This window comes from Rhamphochromis longiceps, linkage group LG16, assembly GCF_057381845.1.
Source record: "Rhamphochromis longiceps isolate RC_006_pf linkage group LG16, R_longiceps_female_GT1.1, whole genome shotgun sequence".
Classification (NCBI taxonomy): Eukaryota; Metazoa; Chordata; class Actinopteri; order Cichliformes; family Cichlidae; genus Rhamphochromis; species Rhamphochromis longiceps.
This window is the reverse complement of record NC_140572.1, coordinates 36,660,214-36,678,237: the sequence shown is the minus strand read 5'-3', so window position 1 is coordinate 36,678,237 and position 18,024 is coordinate 36,660,214. Positions and strand designations below refer to the sequence as shown.

The 18,024-nt window shown below is 41.7% G+C and overlaps 1 protein-coding gene across 3 annotated transcripts in view; it reads left to right on the top strand.

The window, feature by feature from the left end:
- adarb1b (adenosine deaminase RNA specific B1b) overlaps positions 1-18,024 on the top strand; it is a 126,775-nt gene that overhangs the window by 105,003 nt on the left and 3,748 nt on the right. For all 3 annotated transcript variants that reach the window (XM_085383766.1, XM_085383765.1, XM_085383767.1), the window contains 6 exons: positions 3,093-3,207; positions 5,731-5,899; positions 6,046-6,197; positions 9,263-9,431; positions 13,551-13,732; positions 17,806-17,984. In XM_085383766.1, the coding sequence (XP_085239892.1) occupies positions 3,093-3,207; positions 5,731-5,899; positions 6,046-6,197; positions 9,263-9,431; positions 13,551-13,732; positions 17,806-17,984 (966 nt within the window). The remainder of the gene's footprint in view (positions 1-3,092; positions 3,208-5,730; positions 5,900-6,045; positions 6,198-9,262; positions 9,432-13,550; positions 13,733-17,805; positions 17,985-18,024) is intronic.

The following is an 18,024-nucleotide window of genomic DNA, read 5'->3' as shown; positions in this document are numbered from 1 at the left end:
TAGCTGATCCTAGATCTTTTCCATTTCATTACTTGCCTTTGAGGGAATCCAATTCCATATCAGGCCAAATTTGTCTTTGTTACAGTGGGGCAAAAAAGTATTTAGTCAGCCACCGATTGTGCAAGTTCCCCCACTTAAAATGATGACAGAGGTCAGTAATTTGCACCAGAGGTACACTTCAACTGTGAGAGACAGAATGTGAAAAAAAAATCCATGAATCCACATGGTAGGATTTGTAAAGAATTTATTCGTAAATCAGGGTGGAAAATAAGTATTTGGTCAATAACAAAAATACAACTCAATACTTTGTAACATAACCTTTGTTGGCAATAACAGAGGTCAAACGTTTACTATAGGTCTTTACCAGGTTTGCACACACAGTAGCTGGTATTTTGGCCCATTCCTCCATGCAGATCTTCTCGAGAGCAGTGATGTTTTGGGGCTGTCGCCGAGCAACACGGACTTTCAACTCCCGCCACAGATTTTCTATGGGGTTGAGGTCTGGAGACTGGCTAGGCCACTCCAGGACTTTCAAATGCTTCTTACGGAGCCACTCCTTTGTTGCCCGGGCGGTGTGTTTTGGATCATTGTCATGTTGTCACGTTTCATCTTCAAAGATCTCACTGATGGAAGGAGGTTTTGGCTCAAAATCTCACGATACATGGCCCCATTCATTCTGTCCTTGACACGGATCAGTCGTCCTGTCCCCTTGGCAGAAAAACAGCCCCATAGCATGATGTTTCCACCCCCATGCTTCACAGTAGGTATGGTGTTCTTGGGATGCAACTCAGCATTCTTCTTCCTCCAAACACGACGAGTTGAGTTTATACCAAAAAGTTCTACTTTGGTTTCATCTGACCACATGACATTCTCCCAATCCTCTGCTGTATCATCCATGTGCTCTCTGGCAAACTTCAGACGGGCCTGGACATGCACTGGCTTCAGCAGCGGAACACGTCTGGTACTGCGGGATTTGATTCCCTGCCGTTGTAGTGTGTTACTGATGGTGACCTTTGTTACTTTGGTCCCAGCTCTCTGCAGGTCATTCACCAGGTCCCCCCGTGTGGTTCTGGGATCTTTGCTCACCGTTCTCATGATCATTTTGACCCCACGGGATGAGATCTTGCGTGGAGCCCCAGATCGAGGGAGATTATCAGTGGTCTTGTATGTCTTCCATTTTCTGATGATTGCTCCCACAGTTGATTTTTTCACACCAAGCTGCTTGCCTATTGTAGATTCACTCTTCCCAGTCTGGTGCAGGTCTACAATACTTTTCCTGGTGTCCTTCGAAAGCTCTTTGGTCTTGGCCATGGCGGAGTTTGGAGTCTGACTGTTTGAGGCTGTGGACAGGTGTCTTTTATACAGATGATGAGTTCAAACAGGTGCCATTCATACAGGTAACGAGTGGGGGACAGAAAAGCTTCTTACAGAAGACGTTACAGGTCTGTGAGAGCCAGAGATTTTCCATGTTTGAGGTGACCAAATACTTATTTTCCACCCTAATTTACGAATAAATTCTTTACAAATCCTACCATGTGGATTCATGGATTTTTTTTTTCACATTCTGTCTCTCACAGTTGAAGTGTACCTCTGGTGCAAATTACTGACCTCTGTCATCATTTTAAGTGGGGGAACTTGCACAATCGGTGGCTGACTAAATACTTTTTTGCCCCACTGTAAGTCAGTTGTTGTCAATTGTACGTAGCTTTAAAACTCAAAAAATTGCAAAAGTGGGAAAGACAGAAGTCTAATCACTTAATCAAAACTGAGACTGGTTTTGTAAGCAAACGGAGGTGTGAAGTTTCAAAAAATCAGCTTTTCTTCCAACACTACATATTGGCCAAAGATCCTTGAATTAAAGGCTGTTAATAAAATAACTTGACTAGTGAACTCATTCCACTGTAGCTTGTTGAGTTCGAATTGATCCGCCTGTCAAGCTCTTGTTGTTCTGCGAGGTTATCGTTGAAATCTCATTCACACCAGGTTAGCAGAGACTAAAGGAAGGCGGTACCTTTAGATGCCGCTGTAGAGGTGACTGGCAGTGTGTGAAGAGAGATAACACAGGCAGCAAAGCTAATCAGCACGACACACTGTCAACAGTCCCCTCCCCGAAGCCTCCTCCCTTTTCTTTACTCGCGCTCTCCACATGTCAACTGTTTCGTTCAGCAAGCAGCCCGTTTTAACGATAGCGCCCCCACTAATTGCTCTATTAATTCTCTGTCGCTTGATATTTAATTTCTGCAGCCTGTTTCCATCTGCCATGGTATAATGGGTCATGTGCCGCTGCATAGAAACTCCAACCAAACCAAAAAAAATAATGATAATTAATTTTTTTTTAGAAATGATTCAGTATGCAACAAAGAAAATATTAGACAGTAGCTTATTACCAAACCATTCTGGACATGTTTTGGTGAAACGCGGAGGAAAGTTGTGTATTTTTTACACCCCTAGAGAATAAAAGTCATAGATGACCTTGGCGTTCGGAAAAAGTCAAATGGTCTGGCTACGAGTGGGTGACTCTGAAGTAGCAGGGAAGTAAAATTGGGACTAATTTTCTTAATTTGCGATCACCCAGCCGTCATCTCTCCTCATGCTTGTTGTCATTTTCCATCACATTAGTGATGAATAAAGAGCAGCTAGGGGAGCCGTGTCCATGAGCAGAAGACTTGTGAAGTTCTCACATAACTTGGACTCGATTTTTAAACCTTTGTGGGGTGTCACCGAGCATCTGTTGCTCAGGTTTGCTTGTTTGCTTTGCTCTTCCTTTTTTTTTGCCGTGTGATTCACTGTCACGAGGGAGATGGTAAATTATAGCTGTCAGACAGAACTCAAACAGCGTTGCTTGAAAGATGGTTAGGTATACCTCAGGGGGTCAGCCTAGTTTCACTTGTTGCTGTTTCAACGCTCCGAGTGCTGTTTGAAGCCGAAGCTAACACTGTGACAGGTACACAGTGCTCTAGGGGAGGATAACATCAGACATGCTTTGTAAGCTGACATATCTGACACAAGCTCGTGTTTGTGTGTCTGCATGTGTGCATGGCTTCCTGTTGTTCTGTCTGCCTTTGTGTGTGTGTGCGTGTGTGTAATTCCAGGTTCTGGCTGATGCGGTCTCTCGCCTGGTTGTGGATAAGTTCAGTGAGCTGACAGACAACTTTACGTCCCCGCACGCACGGCGAAAAGTGCTGGCAGGCGTCGTCATGACAACAGGTAAGAGTGGAGGAAGAGATTATTGGCACGTTTGTACACAGCAAAGGCTGTTTCAGAGCATCATCAGAGGGAATTTGTGGTTATAAGCCCAGAAAAAGCAGCTGACAACAAATACAGCTGAAGGCATATTTACTGGATGCTGGATGCTCATAGTAAACATATTTTTAAAAAAAAAAAACCCTGTGAGCCAGAAGTTCAGGCTTCAAAGTGCTCTAAATGCTCGCTTACGGTTTTTCTGTCTCACTTAGAGACAATATCCCTAATGTGGTCATCTCAAACACCAACCTCAAGCTGTGAGAACAGAAACTCCACCCGCCTGCTGTTTAAAAGCTACATTTACAGATGAAAGTTAGCTTAAAGAGAAGAGGGCGGAGTCAATATACCTTCTTTCAGACCAGGATGAATAGAGGAGCTGCAAAAATGCCAAGGAAATATGGAAAGGCTGTATTTTGAACAGTGATTCATATGAAGCTGCTCTGTTAGAGTAAAAGAATAATAATGAGCGTGGTAGGTCCTGGTTAAGATTTTATATTTGTATAGCCTTATAATGTGTCCTTGATTATGTATTTTTAATCATATGTGACAACTTTAATAAGTTTGACATCCGTTGTTTTGTATCAGCCTTCAACCAGCCAGGCAGTACTTCAAATATTTAATGTAGTTAAATAAAATTATTTAAGAATCATATTAATAATCTAATAATATCATAAAAATGCAAATTTAACATCCATTTGTTACTATTTTAAAAACAAGTTTCCATAAAGCTAGGCAACACTGCTGATAGTTTTTGCCATCTGAAGCAAAATCGTCCTTTAAAACACAAAATACAAGACTGCACATTCCCAGACGCACTCTCCTGTAGCATGCATTACAACAGACGCTGCCCACCTGACAGTACCGCACTCGCACAGTCTGTAATTTTGATTTGCTTATTTATTTCTTGCCTCAGAGCATAAGCCGACCGCAGCCGAGTGAATATGTCAGTTTTATTTATGTTCTTCTTTTATTGGAATTTGAGCTGTGAGTATGTACCGAATGGTAGTTGTTTATTTATTTATGGGGTTGATCCCCAACAGTTTTAAATTGTTTAAATCTATACAAAAAATTATTTTCATTTTTTTATATTAATGTCTGCGTTATTAATTTGGAGCATTTAATACATTTTAATTTCATTTTATTTATGGTCTTCTTGAACTTTAAGAGAAAGATTTTAGTTATCATGATATATAGCAATAGCGACTGATATGAAAAAAAAATCATTAAAAAGTGCTGCACCTGTATAATAACTATATAATAAAAATATTCAGTTAATGTATATGTGTGATGGTTATGCATATATTAAATAAAAAAACAGTCATTTAGCTGTCTGGCCTCCACCTTTACTGTTTTATCTCTTGCTGCTTTTGTAACAGTGTTGTTGGATGCAGGAGGGAGCTGCTTTCAGCTGGAAACAAAACTGCGTCCATGAGTTATTCAGTACCAAAAAGAAAGCAGACACAGTCCCTGAAACGCTGTGGAACATTTAGCAGCTGTATTAGGTAGATAATTCACTCAAGGTGACAGACAGCAAAAACAGCTGAAAGAGGCTGAATTCTGGTAGCCTTGATTCAAAAGAAATGGGAATCTTATCCATAGCTGAATTTGTGAAACAGGGTATGAAAACCAGGCTCAAGTCCAACATTTTTTATGTTTTATGTTTCTTCAAATTTCAAAAGATTAACATGCAAAAAAATTCATGTATCCATCTTTTTATTTTCTATAAATTTCTTACTTAAAGAAGTGAAACTGTGTCCATTCTTTGAATTATTGCGGTTTAGTAACGACACAGATGCAGAAGTAGTCGCTTGTAGCACATTCAGAAATGATTTAACTTCTAATAAAAAAAACTCCACCAGTTTTACAAGAAACCGTCGATCAAACGCAGTTCACACATCGTTATCACCACAGGCCAAAGACAGGAAGGTTCAGCATCATCCCCAGGGGTGCGTTGCTGCTCAGCTGGGGGGGGGGGGGTTCCCCTCATTGCCGAGAGGCTCGATGAGGATTCGGGGCACTTTTTATTTCATGCATCAGAAACAGTTCGATAAACTAACCCATTTTTTAGACATAGTTTTGAGAGATATTTGGAGACAGTGAAGTTAAGATAGCAAATACTGGAAAGCTAAATTGTTCATGATTGCATCACTGTTTTCATGCGCAGCTGGGATTCTCAGCTTTTCGCATGCCGCGCCACGTTGACGTGTTATCCTGACTACACGATCCTTTCTGCCTCACTCTCAAACTACAGTTCCCCACCAATTACTGCTTCAATTACACGTCTTTCCATGCCGTCACTTTGCCTATAGCATAAACACAGTGACAAGGACATTAAACCTAATTAAGCTCATCATGTGGTTGCTACAGTAACAACTTTTAAGCTAGTGTGTAGATGTTTGCAGTGTGACTTCTCGAGGGCATAAGAACAGAATTTATAGTGTTTGCATTAGGAGCACGAGTCCTAATGCGGCTCTGTCCTCCAAACAGGCACAGATGTGAAGGAAGCACAGGTCATTTGTGTCTCCACGGGAACCAAATGCATCAACGGTGAGTACATGAGTGACCGCGGCCTGGCACTCAATGACTGCCACGCTGAGATAATTGCCCGACGCTCGCTCATCAGGTACCTCTACACTCAGCTGGAGTTCTTCCTCAGGTCAGTGTCAATTTGTTTATTTTTTTGATAATCTGATGAAATCCTGCAGCTCTCTGTTCTTCTAGACTTTGAATGTCCGTTTTAAACACAGGTTTTGTGACATTTGTCTGCCTCTGTTTCAATTTCTCATTGATCCGTGGTTATAGCAACAACAAGGAGGACTACCACAAATCAATATTTGTGCTGTGTGACAAGGGAGGCTACAGGTTAAAGGATAACGTTCAGTTCCACCTCTACATCAGCACCTCTCCCTGTGGAGATGCCAGGATTTTCTCTCCACACGAGGCCGGAGTGGAAGGTACGCAGCCTCGCGTCTCCTCCCCAGCTCAGCTCTCACGTGCTTTTAGTTTAGTCTCGTCCAGTTTAGTATTCAGTGTTGACGACAGGTTTTGTTTTTTTTAATTTAATTTAATCTGTAAAGTTTTCCTCTCGTGCTTCATTTCAATTAATTAGAATTTTACTCCACTGTCCAAATACACATTACAGACACATTTAAACAAGGCAGTAGTAATTATAGCTTTTTGTTATTCTCTGTCTGCCGCTATCAGTCTTTCTGCCGCCCAGCACACCCACACTGTCTGTCTGATTAACCTCCTTCTTACTCCTGTCAGAGAGTCTTCCGTTGCACATGGCAGGCTGAATAAAAAACAGCCACATTCAATTAGTCACTGAATAGATGGCGCCTGCTGGTGGAACAGCACAAAACTTTGATAACATAATAATAAATAACGGGTCACGCTGGGTGGGAGCCGTTTTTACTGCCGGTAGAATAACTGACTGTGCCAAAAATCACTCCTGTTTACTATACAGTCTATTATATACTTAAGTTTCACAATTGTATGTGTCAGAATTCTCAATGAGGAAGTCTGTCCACCATTAAGTGCTCACAAAAAACTCTACAGCTGAATAACAACTTAATGTACATGCCAAGGATGCAACTTTTTTAAGCTGCAGTTAGGGCTGCACGATTAATCGTTAGAAAATCGCGATCTCAATTCATACTTATGTGCGATCTCATTTCCAAATGACAACGATTAAAAAAAAAAAAAAAAAGACGACGACGATTGTACCGCATTTTGATCCGGGACGTAATCTGCATGAAAACAAGCGCTCACTCTTCCTGCTCAACAAATGACAAGGGCGGAGCCTTATACCACGTGATACAGAAGCTGGCTGCTAAAAAAACAACGGAGAGCACGTCAGGGATGACGAGAAAGTGACAGGAGAAAATCCGTCCCGGTCAACCACCCAAACATCCGTAACGGGAACCTTATACAGCGCTTCCCTATACCCGTCGAACTCCCGCAGGCACAAAGAAATTACGGAGGCTATCACTTATCACCTGACCAAAGATATGGCTCCATCAACACTGTGAAAACGAGGGATTTAGGAAAATGATCAACACCCTAGACAAACGCTACACAGTGCCGTCCCGCAACTATTTTTCTATTGTTGCACTACCTGCTCTGTACACGCAGTGTCGAGCAACGGTGGAGACGGAATTTCAAGCAGTACAACATTTTGCAGCAACGACAAAACGTGAGACATTTGTTGTTTTTATGTTTATTTATTGTTTTTATGTTCAGTCTCAACTGTTACGAAGTTGATGTGCAGTTAATAAGTGCAATAAATATTTATATTGGAAAAGAAAATGGTGAGAGAATCGTGATCTCAATTCTAAGCAAAAAAATCGTGATTCTCATTTTATGCAAAATCGTGCAGCCCTAGCTGCAGTGCAAAAACACTGAATTTAATACAAATGGTGGATCAGTGGTGTAACAGATTTCAACCAAAGCTTCTGTTTTTGCATGTTGAGGAGGTAGATTTTTGTATATATTAGCATAGAAATGGGGAAAGTAATTTTTTTGGCATTTGAGGTTTTATGTAACTTTTTTTTTATAACTTTTTTCACAAAAACACAACCACAACAGACAAAACTTCTGTTTTAAAATGTCAAAGTCAAAACCTTGACTGACACTTTAAGAGTGTAAACAGGCAAATGCTTTATTCATCCCAAAGGATGGGATGTATAAAGCTGCCAAAGCATGCAAAACTTCAATAAAACACATTTAAAATCACAGAAGAAGAAGATTACACTAAAGATGGAACTCGGTTAAATAGCAAATGCAAAAAATGGTAAATGGCCTGCATTTGTATAGCGCTTTACTGGTCCCTAAGAACCCCAAAGCGCTTTACACTACATTCAGTCATTCACCCATTCACACACACATTCACACACTGGTGTTGGCAGCTACATTGTAGCCACAGCTGCCCTGGGGCGCACTGACAGAGGCAAAAAAACAGTGATTCAGTAAATCTAAAAACTGTGGTAAAGATTTTCTGTATCAGTCACTGTGGGAGTGGAGCTCTAACCGGTTTTAGACGAACCAGTTGTATATGCAGAGGACGGCCTGGATCCGTTAATTATCCACATCCTATCACAGCCATGGTCAGTTGGATAAGCGCTACATCAGCTGATGGAGGAAAGTTTTTCATGTTCCCGAAAATGTCAAAACTTTTAGGTTAACACACAAAAAACACATTTAATTTATTCATGATAATTTATTCATATTTTCTACAAATGCCTGCTATGGCTGAATCTATCCACCAGTAACACGTCTGGGATTAAACCAACTGTCAGTCGCAACTAGTGCCATCGTTTCTTTTCACGGCTCAGATTAATCTTCCTCCCAAAAAGTCCCGGAGCCAGCAATGTTCATACCGTGGTCCAAGAAGTGTGAGCGAGGCAACATCTCACCACAGCAGACCGTGAAACACATCAGACTACACCCACAGTGTTCCCCCTGGGTCTACTCAGCAAGTTGTTCATCTTATTGTCCAAACACCTCACATTTCCCATGATCATCCCTGAAACTGTTCTGGAGCCCAGTCGTTTCCTCGGTAGCTCCTCCGGGATTTCAGGCCTCGCCGCAGGCCATAGGGTGATCAGTGCAAACAGCTCATGGAGATATACATTAACAAGAGTCTAATATAAGGAAAAAAACACAAGTAGACTTGCAAAACTTGACTTGACAAGACTTGATAAAGGAAAAGTTTGCATTAAATCATGAAAATAAAAGAAATTCAAAGCAAAAGAGAGCTACTGCAACAGGTTCCCACTCAACAGTGTTTCCTCATTTTTCCTGCTTTTTAACTGAAGAAAAGTAGAATGACACCAAGAAACAGATTCACCCACACATTCACTTTCTTTAATGTTTCCTGATCAAACAAACTGTATCACTCTATCACCAACAGACTTCATGTTCCAAACATCAAACAAGTGTCACATAAAACTATATAAAAGAGTAAATTAAACTCATACTCCTCTCTTCCTTTATGTGCTTCTGCTTATGTGCCACCCAGACCAAGGAGACAGACATCCTAACCGGAAAGCGCGGGGTCAGCTGAGGACCAAAATCGAGTCCGGGGAGGGCACCATCCCTGTAAGGTCCAGCAACACCATCCAGACCTGGGACGGTGTTCTTCAAGGGGAGCGATTACTCACCATGTCCTGCAGTGACAAGATTGCGAGGTATTTTGGGATAAATTGAGTTCAGTTGTCGTCCTTAGAAATATTCAGAAACTCTGTTTCTAAGTACAAAGTACAAACCGAGGAGCCTTTCACGAATAAAACAGATAAAACAATATAAATAAACCAAAATATCAAAGTACACTTTAAAGAAGATTTTTTTTCTTTCTTTGTCACAATTAAATATGTTAACTTCTATTTGTGTAACTTTTAGAGCAAAGGTGAAATCAGTTTTCTCAGAACTGGAACTGCGACTAGTACTACACTGGTTTCTGGCATGAAGGAGGCTGGAAGCTGAAGGTTTAAGTCAACACCATCAGAAATGTAAAAAACAGATGCTTCTGCACGTCTGTACATACCTACAAGTCTCCTGTTATACAGTATATGTGATTCCAGGTCACTAAAGATGATGAATTATATTAATAGAAACAATTCCATACATCGTGGACATATTGACAGAAATGTCAATATCAATAGAGTCATGCTCCTGCAGGCTTTGCGTTACCCGTTGGGTTTTCTCCCATTCTTAGACCGATATGATGATTGAATTGCTTTCTGTGTGTTATTAGAAACCTTTAGTTTAGCGAAGGCTACATAAAGCAACACGTTATGTTTCAGCCCTGACCAGATGTGTTACATGAGACTCTTTTCAGGTGTTTTATTTTCCACTGCTTCAGTCGACTGTACAGCGCTTTATCTTTGCTTTGTCCATCCACCGTGCCATTTCAAGCCTTCCCGGGGTGTCAGGGACAGCTAAATTGATATACTGCCCCCGGGGCCATCTTTGCAGACACATCATAGCATCTTTAGTCTGTGTCCATGTTCAAGGCAACACTCTGCCTCTCTCGTGATGAACGGTGAAGCTTCTCCATAACTCCTCTCGTGAGCCCTCCTCCTCTTCCTCTCGCTTTCTGTGCCCTGGATCATAATATTTTGCCCGAATGGATTGAGTGATTGAATGCCGAGTGTGTATTTGAGGAGGGACATGTCTACTGACTGGCAAATGCTGTTTGCACTACGTGAGCTGCCCTTTCACTGTGTGATTTAGATTTTATGTGGTGGTCCATCGTGGAGGGATCCAAGTCAGTAGAGGGCAAAATAAGGTGGAAGTTGGACGTTTTTAAGTCTGACTAAATTTTTAAAGTTGACACGAGTTACAGATCAGTGCTGAAATCAAGAAGCAGAAAAAAATGCATGTAACTAATTAAGGTATGAGTATCTTTCTTCCACTGTGAGAAACTATTATGCACGACTTGCGGCGCGACCTCCTCATGACACGGCTATTAGCCGTGTCAGAAATCCTCCACCCACCTGCCTCTGTCCCTGTGTGAGTGATAGTTAGCAACAGGGCTGCCGTTCAATGCAGCTACTGACGGGCAGGCTTTGCCCCGTGCCCCCGGTGCTCCCTCGTTACACATTGTTTTCGCTCCTCTCATTTTCCTCTGATTACACGGCGTCGTTATGAACGAGCCATTCTCTGCCTCGTGTCTGTCCTTTGAATGAGTTCATTAGCATAAAGGCAAATTGTTCTCTCGGTTTTCCTCTTTTCTTTTGTTATTGCTGTAACAGCTCATCACGTGTGCTTTCTGACCTATTCTGACCCTGTTCTCATTTGAGTGTGTACAATCTGTGTGTAGACGCACAAAGCACGGTATTGGGGGGAGGGAAAAAAGCGATAAAGCAATACAGTGATGTTTGACAGGACAGGAATGAAATTGAATGCCTCTCACGACATAACTCTGTGTGAGCGCGCTTGATTGTTGTAGCTTTTTACCCAGTGTGTATGTGTGTCCTTTGGAGGGGATACAGGTGTATATGTGTCACCGTGTTGCTGTGATGAAACAGCGTGAGTGTGTGTGTGTGTTGCAGCAGTTTGTGTATGGCACAGAATATTATAAAGCTGTTTGACTGGGCTGAATGTGTGAACGTGTGCTTTCCTGCTCGCAGCTACAGTGAATTTAGATATTTTATTTTGCCCTCCCGCCGTTCCACACACGCCTTCTCACAAACGCGCACACAGAATATTGCATACGGAAACAATGGACCCTCTGTGTAGCCTGCGGTCTTTTGCATGTGTGCATATTATTTTTGATTGTTTTGGGTTCACATTGGTAATTTCACAGACTCTCAAACAGTCTGCCTGAAGTAAAAGGGAGAATGAGAAGAGCTAGCCAACCCTCATTTTGTAATGTTCTCCTAAAGACAAAGGGTAGTGATACTCACGGTTTTTCTCTCAACGTCAGCGAATGCAACAGGAACACCATCGCCAGTGATGAAGTTGTCCAATTAAGTAGCAGCATCACTTTTGTAACCAACACTTTTGTTCATTAGGGTTTTTTGTGCCTTGTAGCTGTGTTGTCAAAAACCTTCAGTATCACGAGTCATCATTGGAACTGATGTAACTGATGATGGTGTTCCTGCAACACTATCACAGTATAGATGCTTTGTTTTGAGTATAAATATAGACAGTGTATTGGTCCCACCCTTATTATCATATTATTGGACGTAATTACTCCGACGCCTCATCTCACAAACATCCTGTTAGTGAACTCGACTGGACTCTAGAAGATACATTAAAGGTGTTTTGATGCTGCTGGAGAGCACAACACAAACAAAATTATGTCGACGAAATTATTGTGACTGTGTGCAATGAACGTTCAGTCTCATTGCCTTTGAAATGTTTGCTTCGAAGGCTGAGACTAGGTCTGCAACCACTCTCAGCCATCTGCAGAGTGACTTTGATGCATCAGGACAGCAATAAAATGGCGAAAAGACATTTCAGTGTGATGTAAGTTTGAGACTGAATTGGGTCAAAGTGGCAGTTACAGAGATTAACTGTGATAAATATGTGTAAATTTCAACTCTGTTGCCGTTTCTTGCAAAGCTGCTGTCGTGTACATACACAGAAATTCACCTTAAAAGCTTTCGTTCAGAATCTCATAGATCTGACATGTTGCGCACAAGTCGTGCCTGTCGCTGCAGACGGTTCAGTGCATTAGTAATCTGTGTCTGTTTAAAAACTGGATTATAGATTATGGTTTGCAGTTTTATAAAAACCATCACCAATCTGTCTGTTTGGAGATAGGTTGCACTGTGCAGTCGAGTCCAGAGGTTGAGGGTATTGCATGCAACTATTTGCTATCGGTCACTGTTCATAAACTAATTAAATACAGGGACCGAGCAATCACCAAATATTCCTAGTAACGAGGTTGCCTCCCTGATTTTCCTCTGGTGTGACTGAAACATGGATTTTCTGCCATAATTTCTCTGTCTTAAAAATGAGCTTTTCATTCATCTAAATAGTTTTAGTGATTAAACCTTAACAGGAATATTTTGAGGCCAAAAAGATAAACCAGTTGCTTTGCTGCTTCAACGTAACCAAATAGTTTTGGAGCATTAGACCTCATCAAACGTACCCAAGCAGTGAGTGATAGCAGGAGTAACCTGTCAGTGAAAAGAGCCTTTTTCTTTGATTAAACATTTCAAATGTTGCAGATGTATGTCTTTGAATTCGGTGGGTTTGGAGCTGAATGCCATGTGCACGGTCTGGAAAGCAGGTCATCACTGGGTTTTGAGCTTTCGATGGGATTTGTTGACAGATAAAATGCACTGTATAAGATGCCAGCAGCCTTCAGCACCACCTTTCTCTAACATTTCCCACATCTGTTATTTTTCTTCATTTTTCTCGCTCTCGCTTTTTCTTTGCCTTCACACCCTTACTGACTCTTTCTCCATCTACCCAGAGAGAGAGAGTTAGAGAAACTTCTCTCTCTCTCTCTCTCTGGCTCCTTATGTATTTGTCTTTCTGCGAGGAGGGCAGGCACTGCTTCACAGAGCATGTAAATAGGAGAGTGACTGGGGAAAGATGGCTAATGGCACAGCCTGGAAATAAACAGAAGTTTGGGAAAAATGGAATTGGATACCTCACACTGTAGATGGCTGTAGGACGTCAGATAGGACTCAGTGTTCATGTACTAATATGCAGTATTAACTCTGTTTTTGTGTGTATTCCAGCCAGCCTGTGAACATTACAGCGATGTGCTGCCTGTACACTGAAATCCTAAAACTGCCTCAATGATACGTTGAAGTTGTTGTGAAGCTCGTGTGCTTTTCTCTCTGCAGGTGGAACGTGGTGGGCATCCAGGGCTCCTTGATGAGCTACTTCACAGAGCCAATCTACTTCTCCAGCATAATCCTGGGCAGCCTTTACCATGCTGACCACCTCTCCAGGGCCATGTACCAGCGCATCGCAGATATCGAAGACCTGCCCCAGCAGTTCACCCTCAACAGGCCTCTTCTCAGCGGTAAGAGCCCTCGCCTTCTTTGATGTAGATGAGGTGGGAAAGTAAGAAAAGTGCATCATCAAGTTTCCTTCTGCAGATCTCTGCTGTTATAGATCAGTCATCACGATTTCACGGGTTGAGAGGATCACTGTGTTAATCTTTACCAATCGACCTGCAGCTGTCTAAATATCAAAGAGGAAGATTTTAATCCTAAGCAGTAAACACATTAATTCACCCTGCTGGTCAGTCAGTCCCGCAGGAACAGGAAGACAGTTATTGCTTTTCTCCTTTTGTTGGATCTGAGCTGACATTTACCTAGTTCCTGTGGAATTTGAATAGCTTTATCATTTTGTGTAAATTTTCAGCATTGTCTTGACCTTTTAAAAAGGCTGTATAGACCAGGACTCCTGCAGTGTTTTCTTCTCTCTCTCTCTTTTCAACTTTCTATTTTTAGATGCAGAGCATGCAGTCTTTGTACTTTGGTTGTTTTTGTAAGACAATGCTGTGTTTGAGGAAAGATGAGTCTGCTTTCCATTTGCATTTCTGCTCCACTTTTTCCACTTAATATTGTTTTTCATTTAAAATATTGTATATAAAGACATTTGCAAGAAGTCATAAATTATTATGTAAATGTTTGGCTCCAGCCCTGCTTATTTACAGTTGCTTTGAAGCTTATAAATGAGTATTAGGGCCGCATTAAGAAAAAAAATATGTATTGTTAATTTTGAGAAAAAAGGTGGAAATGCGGAGAGTTCCTGCTGCTGCTACTCTCTACAAAATGCCTTGTGTAGGCGAGTTTTTGTGTTTTTCTGATGTAACATGCATCCTCTTTATTGCATGAGGGCGTACCTGTCAGTATCCCTGCATTTGTTCATTCCCAGCTGTTTCATTTTGCAGAAGTTTGGCCAACTCTTACAAGTTTGTGTTTTTTCCTTCTGATTCAGCTTTCTGCACCATCTTTTCAACGTCCTTGAACTCATTATTGCGCTCTGTTTATCTGCTAAGAGAGAAATTATTTCCTTGTTACTAAAACTGATTCTAAAACACGATTTCAATAACTCATCTGCACAAAGCCTTTGGCCGTAGCAGCTGTCGTAGAAGCTCCTTCTTTCCACATAAATGCAGTTTCCAGTGACAGCAGTGGGCTGTTTTTGAAACACTGGGTCTTTAATTTCAGACTGAAGTAGACAAAAGACACACAAACAAGTTTTTATTTCAGACAGCGAACCACAGTCGCCACTAACATCGTTACGTAACTCATATAATTTGGCAAATGTGGAGCTGCTATGAGCCCAGTGTCCAGCACCAGCTTACAGACGATGTTTATTTATACAGAGAGATTTATTGGTTTGAAAAAATAAATCTTTAACTAGATTTCAAAAGTTTAATCCATTCATCGCTCCTTTTCTTGCAATTTTTTTTGTGTTTCAGAAAAAAAAGCCTAAAGTCCAGTTATGGTTATAGAGTTACAGCTGTCACAGATTTTGACAGTTGCCAAATGGGTTTAATGAGCAATGAATAATAAACAATAATAGGCAAAGTTTGTACAGTGGCACTCAGGGTCCTTTCGTCACATTTTATTGTCACCTTTATTTTATCATGATGTCCCGCTAAGATCAAAATCAAATCAAAATACTGTAAATTATTATAAGACACATTAGAAGAAAATGTTGCTTTCCCCAGATCTGTCAGAGCTATAGGTACATCCAGAAGCAACCATTAAGAAGAGTATGGCTGGGAGAAAGGTCCTGCTGTAGACTGGAAGTTCTAGAGTGGCTTCATAGAGAAAAATATGCTAAAATATACCAGACGGCCAAACCACAAACCATAAAGAACGTCGTGGTGAGTCAGAGACTTTGCATTTGTAATAAAATGTAGGGATGAAGGAGGAAGCATGCATATACAATATATCATCATAATCAATTACAGGAAAAAAACACAAGTTAGTAAAGTAAGATTTATTTTGTAAAGTAAAAACCAAGCATCACTTTATGATTACTAATGAGATTAGCAACGTATATATTAAAGAGAAACTTGTCCATCCTTCTATCCGGAAATCCTTAAATCCGGTTATTTTGGACAATTCCGGTCCGGAGGCAGCAGTCTAAGCAGAGAGGCCCAGACAGTCATCACGTCCACCTCATCTGAGGGGTGGGGCACACCAAGTCGTTCCCAAGTCAACCGAGAGATATAATCTCTCCAGAGTCCTGTCACTAAGAGAAAGCCCAGCTACCAAATGAAGGAAATTTCCATTTCAGTTCCATTTCCACTGCTGCTATCTGCGACCTCATTTTTTTCTGCCAGTACCCAGAGCTCGTGACCACAGGTGAGGGTTGGAACGTAGATCGACCGGTAAATTGTCAGCCTCACTTTCACGCTCAGATCTCTCTTCACCATTACAGATCTGTGCAGATCTTGTCATCTATCCATCCATCCAGATACTTGAGCCATGTACCCTTTCACTGGTTTTGCCATCAGATGTAACAATGTAATAATCATCAAACCCCATTGGCCGAGCTTTGCAGAAGACCATATATTTTGTTTCCCGAACATTTAACTTGAAAGTGTCTCAAAAGCACATCTGCTGTTCCTCTTCATGTACATGTAGCATCATCACAAAGTCCAAAACAGACAGAAGGATTCTGAATACACGTCACAGGTCGCAGATATTTAAAAATATGCTGTCAGCATCATTCGTCAGTGCTCTGAAACAGCTCGTGGATGATAACCAAACGAAATCAGTCCCTCATAAAATGGATGAAGACACTTTGCTGTGGAAATTGGATTGTCCTGATGAGTTAGATTGTACAGAGAAGCAGAAGTGAAGGAGCAACACCACAAAACAATAAATAAATTAAAAATACACATGCAGACCAATAAAACTAGCTCTCATGTGGGAAAGGAGGTAGTGATGCTCTTTAGAGGTGTGGGTGATTATTCTGCAGCAGCCGCCTCCACCTAACGGTGTTATATTCTGAGTCTGAATTTTTCAAACTGAATACAAATCCATTCATTCATTTCTAAAGAAACAGAGTCATTTTCTGACTTTCCTACTTGAGCTCCATCAAACACGAGCCAGTGTTTAATTAAAATTTTGACATTTTCAGCTTTGTTGGACTGCTGCTCTGTTTTCCACCAAAACATCCAGCTGGCCGTGCCTCTCTTGCCCAGCTGTGCGCTGATACAAACACGCAAAGCAAAGTTCAAGGTCAAGAAAATACCACACTGCTACAGCACTGCTTACACTGCTCATTGTGCTGCCATGAATATAGGGCAGTCCATATCAAACAAGTGGAATGAGTGGCACTGTGGAGATTTCCTTTACATCCTGGGGGATGACATGGGGCTTCATATCACACAGCCGGGATGTACGTTTAGCTCACCCTGCTCCTTCCCTCTAAATGGTAAGTAAAGGAGATAATGGTGGAAGGTTATTAACCTTTTCCGCTTTAGAGAGTTTTTAGCAGTGAAAGTGCTGTGGCGTTAGAGCGCTGAGGATTTCATCCCCTTTAAATCATCTTCTGCCACAAGTGCTGCCAAATGGAACCAAGGAGCTTAATGCACACACACACACACACACACACACACACACACACACACACACACACACACACACACACACACACAGAGGAAGACACAGGGATTTATGGCATCCATATATCTCCCATTTATGCTTGAGATACAGTGGAGGCCAAAGCCCTGAAGTGTGTTAGACGAGAGCGAGCTCTGTCCTCACAGTCCCCCCAGGTGGATTCTACTGTTTGTCTCTACTGAGTTAGACAAAATGAAATGAGAAGAAGAAAAACTGTCCTGTTTAGAGATATTGCAGCTGTGGGAACAGCTGTCCTTTGGAAGGATGGACTGCCATGTTTGGGTACTTCCTTCATTGTTTAATACATCCACACATGAGGTAATAGAAAGTCTGGGTGCTGTGGGAATTCGCTGGAGCGGTGCCGTGCAATTATTCCATTTCTGGCATTGACGTAATGTTAACAAAAGATTTTTACATTCTGCGGAGGTCCTATAAATAAAAATGTCTCTGTTTTAACCTGCAGCCTCGCTCGGTCTTTGACTCTGGGTGTTTTTAATGGCAGGTATAAGTAATGCTGAAGCCAGGCAGCCAGGCAAGGCTCCAAACTTCAGTGTGAACTGGACGGTGGGTGACCAGGCCCTGGAGGTGATCAACGCAACCACGGGCAAGGACGACATGGGCCGCGCCTCACGGCTCTGCAAACACGCACTCTACAGCCGCTGGGTGCGCCTTCACTCCAAGGTACGGCGAGGCCAGAGCGCACATTCACACGCACCTCGCT